Below are 22,344 nucleotides of genomic sequence, written 5' to 3' on the forward strand. Positions count from 1 at the left end.
GTTGTTTTGTCTTTTCTTAGGAGCAAGTAGGGTAGAGTCAAGATAATATCTCCTCCCCCGACAGGAAGGAAGGAAATGTTTTATTTATGGTTATATGGCGTCAGACATGGTTAAGGACCACATAGATATTGAGAGGAAACCCGCTGTCGCCACTTCATGGGCTACTCTTTTCGATTCGCAGCAAGGGATCTTTTATATGCACCATCCCACAGACAGGATAATACATACCACAGCCTTTGTTACACCAGTTGTGAAGCACTGGCTGGAACGAGAAATAGCCCAATGGGTCCACCGACGTGGATCAATCCTAGTCCGAGCGAGCATCAAGCAAATGCTTTACCACTGGGCTTCATAATTTCCCCCCCCCCCCCCCCCCCCCCCCCCCCCCCCCCCCCCCCCCCCCCCCCCCCCCCCCCCCCCCCCCCCCCCCCCCCCCCCCCCCCCCCCCCCCCCCCCCCCCCCCCCCCCCCCCACGCCCCCCCCCCCCCCCCCCCCCACACCCCCAACCCCCCCCCCCCCCCCCACCCCCCCCCCCCCCCCCCCCCCCCCCCCCCACCCCCCCCCCCCCCCCCCCCCCCCCACCCCCCCGACAGATAGTTACAAGGTGTATATAGAATCCTGTTTTAGGTCTGGCTATATAAAGAACCTAAAGTTGAGCATTTTTACAATATAGTAGACATCTGCTATTCTACTCAGTTTGTCAAGGATCATCTAGATTGGTGTTGATGTGTTCAACATTAATGACTTAATCATACTAATGTACAACAGTTAAATGTTTATTGTATACTGATGGCGAGAGTGTTTAGTATTGTGATAGGTTACTTACATTTTTCTTCCGGGATCACATGAAAATAACACCTGGAAAGCTAATGATGTCATTAACAGTTGGAACAGGCCAAGTTTGATGGTTCAAGGGTCTACAGTTAAATTGTAGCCAGGTATTTTTTTCAAGAAATAACAAATATACAGTTAGTTCCTTCGAAAAACAATTCAGTTTATAATGAACATAACCATATGGAGTTTTTAGATTTGTGGGTGCTATTGGCTATTTGATTCCCCCAAATGTTTAATTTTTAACCTCGGGCTAACTCCTAACTCTGAAAGGACATTTGCGAGATCAAATGAACAATAACGCCTGCAAATCTTTAAAAACTCCATATGGTTATTTCCTCAATGATTGAAAAAACCCATCCATTAAGACGAAAGGCCGTCCTACATTAGCATAGCGAAGTCAGCAGCAAAGAATCACTTGCAATGAATTACCATATATACATACCCACACAGCGCAGCATATCAACGTCGGGGTTTTTCCCCCGATCGTTCCAAAAGCGATTTTTGCTGCTTGCTGCTCTGACGAGCACAGAAATCCCAAGTTTATGGTGTGATAATGTAATATTTTAGGTCTTCCACCAAAAAACCCCACATACCAATGACGAATATCTTTATTTTACTGAAAAACAATGCCAAAAAAAAAATTAACGAAGAAAAGTTGATCATAGAGGTGCAGAAACACCCATGCACATACAACATCCAATCGGTTAATTACAAAGACACGGAAATGGCAGCCAATGCCTAGTCAACAATGTCGTGTACCCAAAACTTCCTCTTGCATTTTTTATCAAGTAATCTTCTATACAAATACATTAAAACCAATTTACTCAAAATTATCATCCTGGGAGCCATGTTTTTAAATCAAATCTGTTTTTCTTTTCCTCTTTTCAGATTTTTTTCTCTCTTTTATTTCTGTTTGACACGTTGCGTATATGTGGGCATTTTTAAAGAAATGACATTCTTAAATCCGTGACAGTATGCCTTTAATATCAAAGCAATGGTTAGAAAATCTCCCTCCTTTATCTTTCAACGGACCATTTAAAATGTGCCTAATTTCTTGCATTAAAACTATGCACCTTTTTCCCCTTTGGCATTAATCTTACGGGACAGTCAAAATTCCATAGCATCAAACCCACCCTTCACCTGTTACTGACCTGAGTCAGGCTGCTGGTGCTCTCTTGCACCTGCCAGTTCAGGCAGTCCCTTCTCCCACCCACCCCAACCCTTTCTTGTTCTGGACGGAGGAGCCGGCACCTGTGCCCATGACAGGTGTGCGCTAAAAGAAGCTTGCTCTGAATGTGCACGTTAAACCCTGTGACCCGAGCCGACACAAATACCTGAAAAATCAACTGAAGCTTGTATACTCTGTCAAAAAAGAAATGCATAGGCGAAATATTCATGGAATTATCTCTTTAATACAAAGTGGCATAATTTCATTATTTATGATTGTATCACAGTCCAATTTGACATGAGTATGTGACAGTGTTCTTTCTATGGACTGACGGCAGTGGAGGCATTTTCATCACCAAACGGCGTCGCATGAGGGCGCTGAAATCAGTACATTGTGTGGCACCAGCAGCAGCAATCACTGCACGACATCTCCTTGGCATAGACTGAATGAGTCTCTGAATCCGGGCATGTGGAATCCTAGCCCATTCTTCCTGCAGTGCATGTGACAGATGCGGAAGCGTCTGAGGCTCCGGGTCACGCTGGTGTACACGTCTGTCCAGTTTGTCCCATAGATGTTCAATGGGGTTGAGATCTGGTGATCTTGATGGCCATGGTAGCACATTAATGTTCTCATTATGTAGGAAATCCATTATTACACGTGCTGTATGCAGCCTGGCATTGTCCTCCTGAAAGAGTTCTATCTGTCAATCTAAAATGGGAAGCATGTGACGGCAAAGAATTTATCCCGGTAGCATACAGCTCTCAGGTTGCCTTGTACGAACACAGGTTCACTTCTGCCGGTGTATGAGATGGCTCCCCACAACACTCCCTCCAACGAATCTGTCAACTTGGGCGATGCAGTTGTTGGCAAAACATCAATTGCGGCATCTATAAACACGTTGTTGTCCATCACATTGCTGTAGAAGGAAACGTGACTCGTCGCTGAACTATCCTCACCACCAGTTTCCCCAAGTTCCACCCCTGTACATTCGTGCACTAGCAAACACGTAAATGTCGATGTTGTCGCAGGACGGGACCAACATATGGTCTCCTAGCCCGTAAACCAGCTTCTCGAAGTCCGTTCCAAATGGTTTGTGCAGACACCCTTCTCAAACCAGGTATGCGTCCAGCAGTGTTCGTTGCTGTGGCAGTTTGGTGATGCAAGTGCAGAACCCAGATGCAGGAATCTTGTGCTGCAGTTGTTATGTGAGGTCTTCCACTTCTAGGCCGGGCTTCAGCTGATTGAAACTGCTGGTACCCAGAGGCATGAAATGGTGTTCTGATGGATGTTCATGTGGTGTGCGACTGCTGACTGCGGTTCACCTAACTGGAGGCGGCCTATTGCAATGTTTCGATTCGGCAGGCTTAGTCTTGGCACCTTGTAACTTGTCTACGTCGAAATGGAAATGAGGGATCATTGCGAGCATTGGAGCTTTAAATACCCATCACTACCCCAATATTTCTCTCCCCCCCCCCCATATTTCATGTGCATTCGCCAAAAGCTGACCATTTCACGCTGATTTCCTGCAATTGTCGCACGTGCGTTAAATTTGTCTTAGGGTACATTTGGGCATGCTGTCCCATTCCAGGAACATTAACAAACATGGTCATTCAGCAACATTGTAAAAAAAAAAAAAAAACCCTGATATTTTGTAAAATCAAACACTTTTCTTCTTTCCCTATCACCTATGTGTTTCTTTTTTGACAGAGTATATTTATTTATGAAATGGTTTACATGTAAAATCATATACCCAATAGCAAGTGACTGGACAGTCATAAAATTTTAGTTCCCTTGAATCAAATTTAGACACTGTATCTAAAGTTTGTTTGTTTTGTTTAACAGCACCACTAGAGCACATTTGGTAATTCCGACACATAGTCATAAGTGGAAACATTTTTCCTAATGCAGCAAGGGATCTTTCATATGCACTTTTCCACAGACAGGAAAGCACATACCGCAGCCATTGACCAGTTGTGGTGCACTGGTTGGAATGAGAAAAACCTCAATCAATTGAATGTATCCACCAGCGCAGCGCAAGCTCCTCAAGTGAGCACTCAACCGACTGAGCTAAATACCACCCCCGAATATAATGTATGCAAATAACCAAGGAAAAAAGTAGTACAGACAATTTAATAATTTTAATTCAATTATAAATTCAAAAACAATATTAATTCATTTGAAATGGTACATGCAATGTTCACACCTCCAATACCAGGTACTAGTCCCATGGTACCATAACATCAAACTTGTAAAAACAAGAAACCATGCACACAGTGGGATTGTTCAAATACCAGTGGTACACATATCTCAGGCCTATATTATGTCATGGGGTGCCTGGTGGTGCCTCTCACTTGACATTATGACAGATGGATTCTGAAAAACATGATTACCTCATCTAAAACACAAGTGTCATTAAAAACATCAATGAAAAGAGCAGGAGATAGTAGTTTTTAGTACCCCATTCCACATGCCATAAGCCCTTGATCTTTGCACATAGGCCTTAGTTGCCTTCATATTTTGTAGAACTTGAATGGCAATTATTAATAATGTGTTAGAACTGAAATTCTACTTTAAATGCAGCTGAAAGGCTATTTAAAGACCATTTCAGTATAAACATGTATATTACCAATACATGAGAAAATGCAAAAATTTCCAACTGATCACAAGAAAAAGCAAAAGGCAACTTTATTATTCACCACCCACTGAATAAAATGTACAACCATGTTCTAAAAAATATTTCAATGTAACCTTTTTGGGAAGGTTTCATATTATTACAGCTGTGAATATCCTAAATGTATGCGATATTAGTCACTAATGTCTGTGTGACGGAACATGCTCTTAATTTTGTTTTCGCCTGTGTTTTAGAGGGCCGTGTGCAGTTCCAATATGCACATAAGACCATGTGGCCAGTAGTTACGTAATAACTCCAGTAGTGCTGTTTATGACCAGGGGATTGCTCGCGGAATGGCGACACCCAGTCTGGCGATCTAAGAAAATATACCGACTCTGGGAGGTGGAAATATCAGATGATAGGTGAGGTACCGCGTTGTGCCCCCAGGCGATATTCGCCGTCTTTGAGAGTTTTGAATAAATAGCTAGGATTTTAGATATATCAGGGAGAAACATAGGAAGGCTCCAGGGCATCGGTCCATCCAGACTGGTAATTATATATTTTCTGCTCTGTGTATAACCTTGATGTGATTGATGTGACTTTAAATATTTTAATACTGTATTATACCAATATTATTTAGACGGTGCTGCCGGTCATCTGACGCAGTATACTGTAGGCTCACCGTTCTGATATATATATATATAGCTTAGCCAGTCATCCTAGAGGACCTAGGTAAACTGTAGGTTATTGTCTTTATTGTGATAGGTACCAGTATTAATTCTGTGTTACAAGGTTACTGAATGAGTAGTAAGGGTTAATTAAAAATTAACCAGTTAGGAATAGAGTTGTAATTCCTTTATTAATCAAGTTCCCCTGGAAGCGTTTCTCAATTATCACACGTTACTGAACGAGTAATAAGGGTTAATTAAAAATTAACCAGTTAGGAATAGAGTTGTAATTCCTTTATTAATTAAGTTCTCCTGGAAGCGTTTCTCAATTATCACACATGTGGGTGTTGTGTCACGGTGAAGTGATTAGCATATTGTGTAAACTAGACACCTAGAGATTAACTAAGTGATCAGTTCTGGGTTGTTATTATTTGTTGTTGTTAATTAACTACTGCGGCAGTACATTTGTCAGCGTAGGTTAATACAGATTCCAAAGTGTATTGTGTTTTTGTTGTGTTTTCTAGTGAACTAAACGTGCTATAATTATATATACTTTATATAAGATCTTATCTCTGATCATACCTAGATGAGCCAGCGGGTATAACTGCCTGTTACAGAGAGATCTAATAGATATACAGTTAGGAGAGAAATTTGGACTATCGTGTTTCATTCAGTTACGGGTATTATAGGATCCCCGTGACAGGAGTAGAAATTTGGGGGCTCGTCCGGGATCTGAAACGGGGCATGCATATTTAAAAAAGTATTGTTTGTAAATGGGGGCGTTATAAATTATTTTTACAAATTAACTAGAAGTAGCAACGTTGTTCACTAGAAAATTAATTAATAATAAGTGCGTCATATCTAAACATGGATAAGAATTTGCTGGATAGGCCTACGCTCAGTGTAGTGGAGATTAAGCGAGCACGTAAGGCCGAGTTAGTTGAAATCGCGGGTGAGCGAGAAATTGATTTAACATCAGCTAAAACCTTAGAAGATATAAGGACAATTATTATCCAGGAAGTTTTTGGTGATAGTCCTGTTATGGAAGACAGCGAGATTGTTCCAGAGATAGAGATAAATGAGTTAAGTGTGGAACAACAATTAGCTTTTAAAAAGCTTGAGTACGAAAGAGAAGAACGTGCATTAGATAGAGAGAGAGAGAGAGAGAGAAAAAGAAGATACAGATAGAGAGAGAGAGAAAGAGATAGAGTAGAGAGAGGGATAGAGAAGATAGAGATAGAGAATTCCAGTTAGCAAAATTAAAGGTGGAACATGAGTTAAAGTTGAATACTGTAAGTCAGACGAGAAGTAGGAAATGGGTTTAACATGTCGGAGGCTTATAGATCAGTGCCTGTATTTGACGACCAGGAGGTAGATATGTTCTTCCAACTTTTTGAACGGGCAGCTAAATTGGCTGCAGTCTAAGTGGACATTGTTAGCCGTGTCTAAGTTTAAGGGGAAGGCTAGTGTAGCTTAAAATTCAATGAGTGATAAGCGAGCAAGTCAGTACGACCTAGTTAAGGCGGCAGTGTTGAGTGCGTATGAATTACGACCGGAGGATTATCGTTTACGGTATAGCGAGTTGAGAAAAACGCAGGGTCAGTCTTATAGTGAGTTTGTGGCTAAGAAGGCAGGGATGTTTGATAAATGGGTGGTGTCTCATCAGGTAGAGTCATATACCGAGTTACGGGAGTTGTTGATCTTACAGAACATTAAAAATGGATTACCAGTTAGCTTACGTATTCATTTAGAGGATCGTGATGTCAAAAAGATAGAGGAGGCAGGCATAGTGTCAGATGATTACGTGTTAATACACAAAGCTCAGGCAGTACAGGGTAGCTCTTTACAACAGGGTGATAAGAAGAAATTTCAGCCAGATTTTTCTCAGGAAAGTAACTATCGGGGAGAGTCATCTAGTTGGTCAGCTAGTCAGGCAAGGAATGCACCTGGTGGGCAAAGTAAGGATAGGCCTGCATTATCAGCCAATGCACAAACTTTTCGTCCACATTGCAGTTACTGTAAAAAGGATAACCATCTTGTCGGGGACTGTTTTAAAAGGAAACGCGATAATGCGCAAGTGGTCGGTTTAGTGAGGTTAGCGAGAGAGTTAATGGTTAGTCCTATGGCAGAGAGAGAGTAAACCCGTATGTGTCCACTGGTATGGTTTGTGATGTGAAACAAGAATTGAGTCCTAAGGCAATATCAATCTATCAAGATACCGGCTGTAGTCAGTCGCTGATAACGCAAGTGTTTAGCTGGTATTGAGAATTCAGATACAGGACGTAGTTTGGCTTTAACCTCAGTTACTGGAGAAAATATGGTTGTCTGGTTACATAACGTTTTCTTGTGTTCGAAGTTTGTGACGGAACCAGTCATTATGGGTGTTGTAAAGGACTTGCCTGTTGAAAACATAGGAGTTTTGTTGGGTAATGATTTGACTAGTCAGTGTTGTCAGCTGAAATGTGACCAATTGTTAATTAAAGACAGCCCTTTACCAATAGAAGAGAGTGAGGTTGATGAGATTAGATATCCTGTGTGTGTAAAGACTAGGGCTATGGCCAGTAGGGTAACTCAAGACCCAGAGGATATTTGTGAATTGTCTGATACGTGTGTGAGCCATGAAATTGAAGTGGATGAGGTTATCAGTAAAATGGTAGATAAGTCCACTGACGAACTGAATGTGGTGGAACATGTTGATCTCCCGCAGAGGGGAATTGAACCAGTTGTGTTTGATAGAGGGGATTTACCTTGTAATAGACAAGAGTTAATCCTAGAGCAGGGGGCTGATCGAAATTAGTTGGCAGCTCGCACTACTTTGTTAACTGAAGGTGAGATGGAGGATCAGAGGTCAGGTTATGATATGGACAAGGGAGTATTAATGAATAAGAGAGTTAGAGATAGGAAGGCTAGGAAGCAACTGAGCCATTCTCAGAGCAAAATAAAATCAGTGTTTGATAGGAAGACTAGGAGTCAGGAATTTAAACCAGGGGATAAGGTGCTGCTGTACCTTCCCCATTAAACGGGGTTCATTGCAGAACAGGTATTTCTGGCCCTATGTTGTGTACAAATGGGTTAATGAGACAAGGTATGTGATAAACACTCCTGATAGGGTTAGAAAAAGTAGGTATTGTCACATCAATTTGCTAAAAGGTTATTTTGACAGACTGCCGATAGTTCCAGTGCTACCTGTCCAAATTGAGAGTCACTCAATTTCCTGTGATGATGTCAAGACTGCAGAGGTCAAGTTGGCCAACGGCCAGATTCTAGCAGACTTGAGCCCCCAGCGAGCAAAGTTGACTACGTCGAAACAAGACAATGTTTCCATTTGTCAGGACCTTCCAACGGTTACTAATACCTTAAGCCAGGATGTGCGCGTGGAACCCAATGCTACACCGATTCGACAGCATGCCTATCGGAGAAAACCTGGAAAACGTGCGCCACTGAAAAAGAAGGAAACGAAGTTCCAGTGGTCTGATGAATGCGAGAAGTCATTCAACCGTCTCAAGCAGATGCTCTCCTCGTCTCCCGTGATGGCAGCGCCAGACTACCGAATGCCTTTCAAGCTAGCTGTGGATGCCAGTGACGTGGGAGCTGGAACTGTGCTGTTCCAAGAAGATGAAAATGGACTGGACCATCCTGTAAGTTTTTTCTCCAAAAAGTTTGACAAACACCAGGTGAACTATTCCACTATAGAGAAGGAAGCTTTGGCCATGGTACAAGCTCTGAAGCATTTTCAGATCTACGTGAAATCGGCAGTGCATCAAGTGGTGGTCTTTACTGACCATAATCCGCTCACTTTCATTCACAGAATGAAAGCCACCAACCAGAGAGTTTTGAGGTGGAGTCTTCTTCTGCAGGAATTCCCAATTACCATTGAACATATCAAGGGCACTTCTAATGTAATCGCTGATGCCCTGTCCCGAAGTTGAACGTTATGATAATGTGTTGACATTCTTGATTTCTGTTTTGTTTATATATATTTTATTTTGTATACCAGGGACTCAGAGACTCGGTGTGATCACTGGTAGTCACCGTATTACTATGTGTTATAAATGCCCGGATGCGTCGGTTAACGCACTTTTGTTTTAATGTAGTATATTTCCCTATTCCTAGAGTAGAGGTAATATCCTTCATGTGTGTGACGGAACATGCTCTTAATTTTGTTTTCGCCTGTGGCGATATTAATTGTTTTAGAGGGCCGTATGCAGTTCCAATATGCACTTAAGGCCATGTGTGCAGTTCCAATATGCACTTAAGGCCATGTGGCCAGTAGTTACGTAATAACTCCGGTAGTGCTGTTTATGACCAGGGGATTGCTCGCAGAATGGCGACAGCCAGTCTGGCGATCTAAGAAAATATACCGACTCTGGGAGAGGTGGAAATATCAGATGATAGGTGAGGTACCGCGTTGTGCCCCCAGGCGATATTCGCTGTCTCTGAGAGTTTTGAATAAATAGCTAGGATTTTAGATATATCAGGGAGAAACATAGGAAGGCTCCAGGGGATCGCTGTCCGTTCGGACTGGTAATTATATATTTTCTGCTCTGTGTATAACCGTGATGTGATTGATGTGACTTTAAATATTTTAATACTGTATTATACCAATATTATTTAGACGGTGCTGCCGGTCATCTGACGCAGTATACTGTAGGCTCACCGTTCTGATATATATATATATATAAAGCTTAGCCAGTCATCCTAGAGGACCTAGGTAAACTGTAGGTTATTGTCTTTATTGTGATAGGTACCAGTATTAATTCTGTGTTACAAGGTTACTGAATGAGTAGTAAGGGTTAATTAAAAATTAACCAGTTAGGAATAGAGTTGTAATTCCTTTATTAATTAAGTTCCCCTGGAAGCGTTTTTCAATTATCACACGTTACTGAACGAGTAATAAGGGTTAATTAAAAATTAACCAGTTAGGAATAGAGTTGTAATTCCTTTATTAATTAAGTTCTCCAGGAAGCGTTTCTCAATTATCACACGTGTGGGTGTTGTGTCATGGTGAAGTGTTAGCATATTGTGTAAACTAGACACCTAGAGATTAACTAATTAAGTGATCAGTTCTGGGTTGTTATTATTTGTTGTTGTTAATTAACTACTGCAGCAGTACATTTGTCAGCGTAGGTTAATACAGATTCCAAAGTGTATTGTGTTTTTGTTGTGTTTTCTAGTGAACTAAACGTGCTATAATTATATATACTTTATATAAGATCTTATCTCTGATCATACCTAGACGAGCCAGCGGGTATAACTGCCTGTTACAGAGAGATCTAATAGATATACAGTTAGGAGAGATATTTGGATTATCGTGTTTCATTCAGTTACGGGTATTATAGGATCCCCGTGACAGTCTGAAAACAAAATGATGATTTATAGTAACCATGCACCTTAAATACGGTAGTCTCCATTTTAATTACCATCATTAGGTATACCCTTAAAAAGATTCATAAGACCATCAATGTAACAGCAGAGAAAATACTACTGAAAATAAAAATCAGTAGTTTGTTTTTTAAACAGTAATATTTAAAAAAAGAAAAAAAAGATCAGATACAAGCATCTTAACTACAGTATCTGCATATGTACGGCAGTTTATTGTTCTATCATGAGGAACTCATGTCTCACAATGTCAAACTATCACTTGATTATTACATGTATTAAAAATATTTTATTACTAAAATATTTATTTTAAGCTTCGTGCATATACATCCATTTTTCTGACGACAATGTGACAGTGATAACACAGGTTATACTAAAATGAATTAGCATGTACAAATAAGCAAGGCAAGACTATCCAGCTATTTTTGGAATCGTACCCTCCACCCACCCGAGTGATTGGACACTCCTAAAACAGGGTTGAAATCGAATGCGATAAAACATACCACGTCTATGTTGGCACGAACTACAGATCTGGCAGAAGAAGACCTAGAACAAGTTCTATATTTTGACAGGGCCAACACAATGAATAAGAAATAAAGAAGTGTTTTATTTAACGACGCACTCAACACATTTTATTTACGGTTATATGGCGTCAGACATATGGTTGAGGACCACACAGATTTTGAGAGGAAACCCGCTGTCGCCACTACATGGGCTACTCTTCCGATAGGCAGCAAGGGATCTTTTATTTGCGCTTCCCACAGGCAGGATAGCACAAACCATGGCCTTTGTTGAACCAGCTATGGATCATTGGTCGGTGCAAGTGGTTTACACCTACCCATTGAGCCTTGCGGAGCACTCACTCAGGGTTTGGAGTCGGTATCTGGATTAAAAATCCCATGCCTCAACGGAGATCCGAACCCAGTACCTACCAGCCTGTAGACCGATGGCCTGCCACGCCGCCACCGAGGCCGGTACAATGAATAAAGATACAATTCATATAAAAACATTAATTTAGTAAGTTTTAAACCCCTCTTGTATCATCACAAAGTTTATTCCATCCCTCTTGCATCGCCATAGAGGACTGCCACTCTCAAACTAGTTAACTACATTTAGTCTATTTTTACTGCATTATCTTTTACCCTGTTTTGAAAATGAGATTTAATATGTTTATTTTAATGCTACTTTATAAAGAAACTTTCACTCGATTTCTTTTTCAAATTTTTTTTTCAGTTGATATGGGTTTAAAACTTAAAAACATGTTTTTATATCAATTTTTACTTTATTCATTACGAAGTTAAACGTCAATTTATTGATTTTCTTTAACGCAAACACTATAGTTTTAATTGTACCTGTGCAGTTAATTTCCAATGTGCTAATTGGAGGGCTAGTTGAATTTGAGAAGGGCCAGTAAGATTTTTCTTCAACTGGCCCTGCTGGCGACCTTGGTTTTCATGTTAATTTTCAACCCTGCTAAAAATGACTTCACAATGAGAGCACAGTAGCTAGATAGACTGAAAGGCTGAATTAGTAGTGTGAGACTGTGATTTGGTTTTTGTATAATTTTTATAATCCGATCAATTCATGGCATCAATAGACATACAGGTTTATGCATAATGACTCAAGTGTCACAGTTAAAGTTTGTTTTATTTAACGACACCACTAGGGCACATTGATTTAGTAATCATCGGCTGTTGGATGTCAAACATTTTTGTTAATTTTCACATATAGTCTTAAAGAGGAAACATGCAAAAATGTTCCATTAGTAGTAGCGAGGGATCTTTTATATGCACCATCCCACAGACAGGATAGCACATACCACGGCCTTTGATACACCAGTTGTGGAGCAGCACTGGCTGGAACGAGAAATAGCCCAATGGGCACACCAATGGGGATCGATCCCAAACCGACCTCGCATCACAAATGTCACAGAGGTCTGTTGAAAATGTATTTTTTACAAATATAAAATTAGTGAATAAGCATATATATACTCATGGAAAAAAGTTCCCATGCATCATTAAAATTTCAGTGAGATGTATATTTATAAAATTTTAAAATATTGTTTTGCATAGATGTTATATTTATCTGTCAAAAGTACAGTGATACCCTCCTGAACCTGAAAAACGGTCTACACAATGCTTGGTGCACCGTTGGTGATGATGCAACAGAACAACGTACTGACAGCATGTCATGGTCATACTTTGTGATCATCTAATCGGTTGTGTACAGTTCTTGCGCTGATTGGCCTTAACACAGGGATGTATTGGGATGTTAAACTTGTCATTTCCAAATGATTCCACATGTGTTCCCACTTGATATTGACGATTGGTTAACGTGATGTCACGTGTCGACTCCCTAAACATGGAAGATACCTAGTATTCCTAAACTGTCGAGAACATCTCCGCAGACACTGCATAGTTTTCTGATGAACACCAACACCAAAATTACTAGCAACAACGTTTGTACCATTCTAACTGCAATCATGCCCATCTTTTGAAGAAGTTAATTTTCTTGGAGGTGTGGCATCACACCGACGACGATCAGATGCCAACAAAAGTATTTTTATGAGTGATGAGAATCCATACAATAGTTTTAGAGTCCAATGATAAGAAACATGACGTCAAAGAGGAGCACGTGACCAAAAATGCTAGTAATGCAATTTATGATCACAAAGCATGAATAGCTCGTGCAAATGACTGCTGGGATATGGAAGGATGTGGTTACACGTTCATTTACACTCTATATGCAATTATTTGGTGCACAGGAACTTTTTTCCGCGAGTATATATACAGTGGCTCCGTAATCGGCAATTATTAAAACAGCAAGAACATAAGTTTACCAGTATTTCCAATTATCATTTAAGGGCTGTTTTAGAATTATTACAGTAACTAACATTATTTTACCTCTTTTTTTCTTTTTTTTAGATGTACACCCACAAATATATTTCATGCATCTGGAAGTTTGTCACCAACATATGCTAAATGAGAAAACAAATAAATCCAAAAGAAGAAGCTACCACTGCTGGAATTTGGAAAAGTAACACCTACAACTTTCCTCTAACTTCTTAAAGACAGTAAAACTGTTTTGCAGTCCTACCAATCATTAAATTATAACATCTTACTCCACCCCCATTCCTGGAACATGGATTTCTGCAGTGCTAGACAAAAATCACCCTGGTTTAGTTTAACTCAGGTAGGTATGAAGCATTGCCACAAAGCCAGTGGTGGATCCAGAAAATCCATTTGGGGGGGGGGGGGGGGGAGAGGCAATAACATGAGTAGGAATGCCAAATGAACTTTTGGGGAGATTTGGAGGGGATGGTAAAAAAAATTAAAATTATTATATAATAAAAGTATAACTGTTGAAAACTTTAGGGAGCCCCCTTAGATCCCCCTCTGAAATCATTACGAGTGCTTTACCAATCACTGTAGGGGAGTATACATATTCTCTGCCCATTTATCCGTCTGCCCCACATACCGGGGTATAGTCTTTCTGCTTATATTTTTTTTCACAATGTCTCAAAATAACGGGTTAAAAAAACAATTGTATAGCTTTATCATGTAGTTACTGATAAAGTTTGACTGCATGGGGATTTCTTACAGTTATGCCCTTGAGATAAGACAATTTGTAGGGTCCAGTAGGGGACATGTACCGTTTTATCAGTACTCTCAGAATGCTTGTTTAATCAAACGTTGTGGAGGTAAAATATGTAACTGAAACAAAGAGAATGAAAGAAATTCTGTCATTCTACTTTAGCAGTAAAATACCTTTCATGTGTACAAGCACCATTACACATAACACATCAACTAATGTAATGTTTTCAAAGTACTGGTTGAAAGGAAAAGAACCCACTTACCCCAAGTTGTCCATGGGAGGGGATCAATTGTACAAACCCATTACTCTGCATGCCAAGAATAGAATGTGTTAAAAATTATAGCATGTTCATCTTGCCTACAAATTATTATTATTATTATTTTTTTTTTTAAACCATCTTCATTATTATTATTATTTTTTTTTTTTTAAACCATCTTCAATATTCACAACAATAATAAACCAATGTTAGAATTATCATAGGCACTCAATGGGCAATTAATGCCCTGTGTTTTGTTTGTTCTCATTCGACAGTTTCTATTTTAATCTGTAGTTCTGGATGCTCATGCATGTGTGCTATGAAGTTGTCAAAGAGCACAAACGTCTTTGAACATGCCAAGCATGTGAGAACACCCGGGGTGGGTCCATGGGCAGCGATCTCTGAAGGTATTTCAAGCAGGATATTCTCTGTATTGTTATCCGACAGGTCCATTAACGTACTCTGGTCGTCCCTTTTGCATTTATCACAGATAAGGACTGCATCATTTTCAACTTGGTTTATACCACACTGACTGCACAGCTTTGGTCTGCTTACATCCACAAGTCTCTTCTTCTTACCTTTGCTCATTTTTGAAAACGGTTTTTCTGTTTTTATAACAGCCTTGAAGGATTTTTCACCATCTGGATCTTCATCTACTTTCGAAGAGAACAATGAAAAACCTTGCTTATGTGTTTTTCTAATATGAACATTTAAATTAACTTTCTTAATAAACTTCTTGTCACATACGTTACAAGTGTAAATGTACTCAGGACCATGGACTGTAATCCTGTGGTTTATTAAGTCGATACGACAGTTTAATTCTTCACTGCACACATCACACACAAAGTCTTTTACCCCGTGAACGCTTCTCATGTGATTCCTTCGGTAGCGTGTGTCCACGAAGGCTAGATTGCAATAGGTACATGTTATAGTAGAATTATTTTTCTGGTGTTCTCTCAAATGCCGCCCCAACTTTTGCTCATCTGGGAAACTCAGATTGCATTCTGAACACACAAAGTTTGCATTGCCATCGTGCTGTAACAGGTGACGCTTGAGCAAACCCTCGACATAAAACGTACAACCACAGTGTTCACAGCTGAATGGCTTTTCTCCAGTGTGCATACACATATGAATATTCAGCTTTGCGAGGCGGATGAATCCCTTGCCACATATTTCGCACTTGTGCTTAAAGTTGCCTGTGTGTAACATGGTATGCCTGTTGAGATCCACATTGTTACTGAACTGTTTGCCACACGCACTACACATGTGGTTTTTGAAGTGCTTCTTTATTTTGTGTCGAGAATACCAGTTCTTTGTTGGGCAAACAAGATCGCACAAGGGACAGTTGATTGGTTGCTTTTCACCTGTGTGTAATAACACGTGAGCTTTCAGCTTGTCTGTGGTGGGGAATGTGTCATCACACTGCACGCACCTGAAGTTCGTATTGTTGACGTGACATTCCATGTGCTCCTTCTGCTGGTCTTCTTGTAGGAATCCCATGTTGCACACATTGCATTTGAAAATAGGACGCTGATCGAGAGCTGCACGCAGGTGGATACGTTTGTGTTCGTTGAGCCTGCCACGAGAGCCGAATGCTTTACCACACGTGTCACAGACCTGGATCTCGTCTGGGGTGTGAGAGTCAAGATGTGTTTGCAACTCCTCATCGCTGTCTAAAATTACTGCACAGAACTTGCACATCGTTGGTACATCTGCCAAGTGGGTTAGCATATGACGCACATAGTGCTTAGTTGCATGACTGCAAATTGGGCACGAATTTGGAATTTTACCCTTTCGAAACCTCTTTTTAATGATTTTTGGTTTATTTTCAGTCGGCTTATGTTTGATGGGTTTACGTTCAGTGTGTTTGAGTTTCATATGCTGCTGCAAAGTCTGATCAGTTTTAAATGGTCTTCCGCATTCTTTACAGTTAATGCCATCATGAAGCCACATGTGAGATCTCAAAGATTTCAGGTCACGTAAAACCCTACCACATTTCTCACAGGGAATATGACGTGCTGTACTTTTTAGATTTCTAGCTTTGCGCCTCTCGAAAATTGCACTGCTGCACTTGTGTTTGCTTTTAAGGACGTGTTTGCGCAAGGAAGACATCTCACGATAACTCCTTCCACACTGCTCACATGTGTATGGCCTGGCGCCAGTGTGTAATCGCCTGTGGATTTCCATCTTTGACCGTGTTGAAAACAATTTGTTACACACATCACACTTACTGACACATCCACCGTGCTCATCTTTCCGGTGTTTCACTAGCTCTGTGTGGAGTCTAAACTCCTTTCCACAAATATCACATATCATTTTCAGAAGTACAGACAGCGATGTATCCTGCTCAACATCATGTGCAGGTAACGTAGTGGGAGCACCAGTCACACTGTCACTGTCCTCATCAGCATTCTTGCTTGTCCTCTTACCTCTTCTTGTGCGTGTGTTGGGGTGCAACTTCTGGGTTTTTTTCTGTGAACCACCAACATCCTTCTCATCACTGTCTATTCCATTTGTCAAGATGCTTCCAGCTGCTTTTGCATCATCAGCTGCACCATCATCTGTATCGTCGGCTGGATCATCATTAGAGGAGATGTGAAAATTAGCATCCACCTCAACTTTTATACATGTCTTGTTATCCAGACATGGTTCCAACAGCAACTGTGCTCCAGTAGTTTGCTTTGTGGTTGCACTATTGCTCTTCACCAACTCAGGTTCATCCTCAACAAACTGCATCACCCATTCATTGAACGTTAACTTGACGGCTGCTTCACCATTCTGGCACTCTACCGCAGCTTTCTTTGTCCAGTCTGACTGATTTGTCCACTGATTTCTGGACTTGATGAACTGAGACACAATCTCCTTTAAACCCTCTTGTGAGAGATCAGTTTGGGTACAGACATCTTTTATTTTAGGTTCTGGCTCAATGCGCCGATATTTGCTTTTGGTACTTCTTCTTGGACGTATCATCTTATCGCTTCAGTAGATATTGTTAACTGCAATCTGAATAAGGGGAAAAAAGTAAAGCCTGTTAATTTAAACCAAAATATTTACATGAGGTAATGAAACACAATTTTTTATAACTTTAGTAACCTGCTGCCCCAACATAGGCTACTCCTAAGTCTGTTTATAAACATTGATATGCTTTAGAACTGAATGCTTATGCTCACCGAAACTGGTTCACCCATTATATCTTTTACGAAATATTGATTTAAATTGAAATTCTGGTCAGGTAGGTCTTATATTTGCAGCTGTTATTGTCTACTTGATCCCGCAAATGTCATATTTGACTGAAGGGCATTAAATAAGACAATAACACTCGCAAATCTAAAACCTCCATACGGTTATGTCCATTGTAAACTGAATGGCTTTTCTACGGAACTAACTGTATATTTGGTATTTCTTGAAAAAAATATTTGTCTACCCTTGAACCGTCAACTTGGCCTGTTCCAATTAGGTTTCCAGGTGTTATTTTCATTTGATCCCGGAAAAAGAATATAATGAACCAATACAGAATACACAATACAGAACACTCTCGCTATCAGTTTACAATTGTATGTGTGTGCACGCCACCCCCCCCCCCCCCATTTTTGGCACCTTCCTATGCCATTGTATGTATATATATTTAATGACAAAAACATTAAGGAGACTTGGTAAGTAACATCGCATGGTAAACAAACACAATCAGACCCCAAACCTTGATTGACAAATCAGTACATGTTGAAATATTCTGATCAAGACTATGTTATTCACATTTCTTTCATATAGACGGGTTTATTGGCCAGTAACGTCAAAGTACTGTGTGCGGCCATGTTTAGAATCACGTGATCAGTCCGCCATTAAGGGAGTAAAACTTGCACACTAATATGTGAAGGCATTGCATCTGGTTGCATTTTCAGTATTTATTACCTTCTTAGTACATTTTCTAAAAGCAAAACCAGTGTGTCGGATAATTCAACCTCATTTAAAGATTGCAGATTCATATCAAAGTTGGTGGAAGTGTGTTAATAATTAAAAACGTAAATAATAAAGCATGTATATACACGTGAATACAAAAGCATAACGAATAATTTAAACTTATGCAAGCAAATATAATTTCCATGGACACCTGTATAGCCTAATATGTTGAACTTTAAAACAGTATTTTAGCCTCTGCTGGCGGGGGCATCAGATGACCCCCACCCCACCCAGCCTCTGCTAATTAATAATAATTAAAAAATAAAATTTGACGAAGTGGGTGGGGGTGCGATGTTTGGTGTGGCCTGCATGTGTATTACGTCAGTAAATTATTTATTTATCAGTTTATTTGCACACATTTAACACCATAACTCATATTTAAAAAAAATAAAATAAAATAAAATAAAAGAACAATATTTGAATGTGTGAACTGCTTCCCACTTCAACCCCATGTGATCACATCTGGAATATCCCAGAGCTAATAATAGTAACAGCTAAATATTGACGTCTAGATCTAAGGTTAGTTTTTCTTTTTTAGAATGGTAAACCGTTTTCTACAAACGTACATAACTGAAATATTTTTTCTATATTTTAGGATGTATTCAGTAAAGTTTCACTTAATAACCATCAAACTTATTTACTTTATTATTTATCTTTTTAATTATTCACAGATTTCCACCGACATTAATATGAATATACAATCTGTAAATGAGGTTGAATTATCCGAGAGACTGGTTTTGCATTTACAAAACTTTCCAAGAAAGTCATAAATACTGAAATTGCGCCCAGATGCAATGCCATCACATTGTTGCGTGAATTTCACTCCCTTAATGGCGGCCGTACGGTTACGCCATCTATCGACAACGTCATAAACTGCTGGGCGATAATCGGAAAAACCCGTCTATAGATTTACAAAATTCAAATGACATCCCGCAAGTATTTAATTTAACAGAAGAATTTATTCAAAATACACTGGCAACACACTTTCAATGTAAACAAATCATTATTTTTTAGCAACTACTGACCTTTGACAGGCCCTGTTTCCTGGAATTAGGCTAAATCGGAAACACTATCAAAACGGAACAATTTTTGTTGGCGAAAACGAAACCGATTTGGCTATAATGGCACCTCAGTGTAATGGCAAAAGATAATATCTTGTAGATATATAGATTGTGGGGCACCATTTTAATCAATGCTAGGTTCCATTTTGTCCAATTTGGTTTCATTTTTGTTTGATGCTGTTTTTGCTATAACCAGTTTCCGGAATGTCACGCTTGTGCAGTTCAGAACTCTAAGTCGTTTATTGACAATGCGGCACATGTATTATATTGTTTGTTTCGACATCATTCTAAAAGTAAAACGTTTGTTTGAATGGTTTGGAATTCTTGCATGACTGATGTGTAGTCGTGGATTTAATGCAAAAAAAATAAAAAATATATATATATAATAAAAATAATAATAACAACAAATATACCGTACAATACAGTCAGTCAGAAAAAGATAGATTGCCCGTCACACTGGTAGTTGCATATTTTAATTCGTCTGTCAGAATTTTTACTTGTATTTGACAAGCGGGTGAGTACTTTCCTCGACCTTAATATTTGGTAATTAATAATTAATAAACAGAAGAAGAAGAAGAAAGAAAACAAAAAAAAGACTCGAAATCCTTTATTATTATTAGGGTTGGGGTTGGGCAACTTCATTTATTAAAAAAAAAAATTATCGAAGAAATTGATATTCATAATGATATTGTATTTTACTTTATAATATATATTTTTAACACACTGAAGTTTTGTAAAGCGCCCTTTACTTAGATTTAAAATACCAAATATGGGGCTGTTGTATCAGCACCGGATGTCAGCAGAACTGCTTGACGCATTTAAGCGGTTAACGTTTTTAAGTCCAGCATGAAATAATTACTATGTTATTCGCAGTGTGAAAGCACGAATGAAATATTAATATAAGCATACCATACACGGGGTAGGTCAACTCTATTACAAAAACAATATAAATAAAACAAATTTCGGTTTTAAACCAATCCAGATATCGGTCAAATTGCCATCGACTAACCGGTTCCCTTATGTGTTCCGCTGTTCCGGTTATTGCGACAGGACTGGATTTTTTCATGCTGCATCGCTTTTTAGTCAGCCCTTTACCGCACATTTTTATTTTGCAAAGGGAACCATTCAACCAGTGTCGTTTTGGTGTCTCATGCGCCATTTCAATCATGGCGGGGTCCAGTGATGTTTCAAATATTTTGGAAAATGAGGAATTTAAGTTGCTGTCAACTACATTTAAAGAAACTATTGAATGTTTTATAGCATCAAAAAATTCAGAGGTTGATGAATTTAAAACGAAATACGATCGTCTTTTAATAAATTCAGGTAGTGACTTAGTAGTGGTCCTATGTCTATGATTCGTATGAATGTAAACATTGTCAATACCAATTCATTTCAATTCGTTTATTTCCGTATATGATTTATACAGACATAAATAATAATAATATCAACATCAAGAAAAACGATATATGTTATAATGGTTCAGGGCTCGCGCTGTCGGTAGCCAAATTAGCCATTGGCTAATTTTTACAAAAAATGGCTAATAAAATTTGCAAGTGGCTAAAATTTTGGCTAAGCCATTTTCTGTCTTCTGATGTGAACAAACGGTTACATAATCTATCCGACACCTTAAACATAATAATACTACCAAATATTCAATTAGCGTAATAGCGATCTCGCGACCGGTAATGAGAAACGGTGTCATGCAGAATACAGCGTAGGCCTTATGATGTTTGCGTATTTTAATCAACCGCAACAACATGGCACAAATTATGAAATTGTTTGGGGTGGGGAATTGACGGGTCACTTAAAAAAAAAGCAAAGCAAAAAAAAATTGATTCTAAACTTAAAGATTGCTATTTAAAGAAATAATGAGCTCGATATATAAAAAAAAAAAAAGCTCTCAAATTTTTATTTGGGAAGAAAGAAAAAAAACCCCCACCATCCATAAACATCCAACCCACCCCCATATTTCTGTATGTTTGTTAATTTAATGTCATAGGCCTTAGAAGTAGGGGTGGGTGTATGGGGTACTGGCTTCAAACTCTGAAAATATTGCATAACCCCATATCAAAGTAATATATTAACTTCCCCTACCCCCATTGTGGTTTTGTTATTCCTATTTATTCCAGTTTGTACACAATTAGCTGAAAAAAGATACATTTTCATATTCATATATAAATACTCAATACAGTACTGCGTAAAACAAATTTGGCTAAAGCATTTTCAATATGGCTAATAAAAATTCCATTTGGCTAATATTTTGGCTACAGGTATTTTTGATCCAGGGTGAGCCCTGATTGTTACAATATCCTAGCACAATTATAATTTATATATCCTCGTTTAATCGAAAACTGTATGACTAAGAGGAAATGGCTGGTGCGCATGCTCAGTCATGTCAGGCTATCAATTTAACGACATTAATGTTTTTACCTTGTTCAATTTAGAAATAAAATGTATAAAAAGGTAAGTACATACTCGCATGTAATCCCATTTCCATCAAAAATTACACCAGGTGGTAAGAAAACTTCATTTTAAAAGCATTATAAAAAACCGTACTATGACATTATCAACGTAATGGCAACAACATAAAATCGGCTTTTCCCCGCGAAAACAGTAACATGACAGTCACGTGACCTAAAAGCGGCTATCCGGAAATGATCCGTCATTACTCATTTGGCAGTGCTAGCAGACTTGTTTGGTTGTGTGGATTCCGTCGTGCACCTGTTGCTGTTTAGGGATGCATTTGCATTGCATTCATTAAGATTCCAGGGTGTAAATGAACTGTAATAATACATTTGACTGTGCATAAAACGTAT

The 22,344-nt window shown here is 39.2% G+C and overlaps 2 protein-coding genes across 6 annotated transcripts in view; one reads left to right on the plus strand and one right to left on the minus strand.

The window, feature by feature from the left end:
• Positions 1-12,455: 12,455 nt before the first annotated feature.
• On the minus strand, positions 12,456-20,527 carry LOC121373995 (zinc finger protein 665-like). The gene is made up of 2 exons (XM_041500856.1): positions 20,438-20,527; positions 12,456-17,513 (listed from the first exon to the last, which is right to left on the minus strand). Exon 2 carries the CDS (start codon positions 17,478-17,480, stop codon positions 14,775-14,777), a length of 2,706 nt encoding a protein of 901 aa, XP_041356790.1. The 5' UTR covers positions 17,481-17,513; positions 20,438-20,527; the 3' UTR covers positions 12,456-14,774.
• Positions 20,528-20,647: 120 nt separating this feature from the next.
• LOC121373993 (nucleoprotein TPR-like) overlaps positions 20,648-22,344 on the plus strand; it is a 73,531-nt gene continuing 71,834 nt past the window's right edge. For 3 of the 5 annotated variants that reach the window (XM_041500852.1, XM_041500853.1, XM_041500854.1), the window contains exon 1: positions 20,650-20,851. In XM_041500852.1, the coding sequence (XP_041356786.1) occupies positions 20,695-20,851 (157 nt within the window). In that variant the 5' untranslated portion in view covers positions 20,650-20,694. Of the gene's footprint in view, positions 20,852-22,344 lie in introns of all 5 variants that reach the window. The other 2 variants (XM_041500851.1, XM_041500850.1) reach the window with 2 other exon arrangements.

Source organism: Gigantopelta aegis, chromosome 6 (genome assembly GCF_016097555.1).
Source record: "Gigantopelta aegis isolate Gae_Host chromosome 6, Gae_host_genome, whole genome shotgun sequence".
NCBI classification, from domain to species: domain Eukaryota; kingdom Metazoa; phylum Mollusca; class Gastropoda; order Neomphalida; family Peltospiridae; genus Gigantopelta; species Gigantopelta aegis.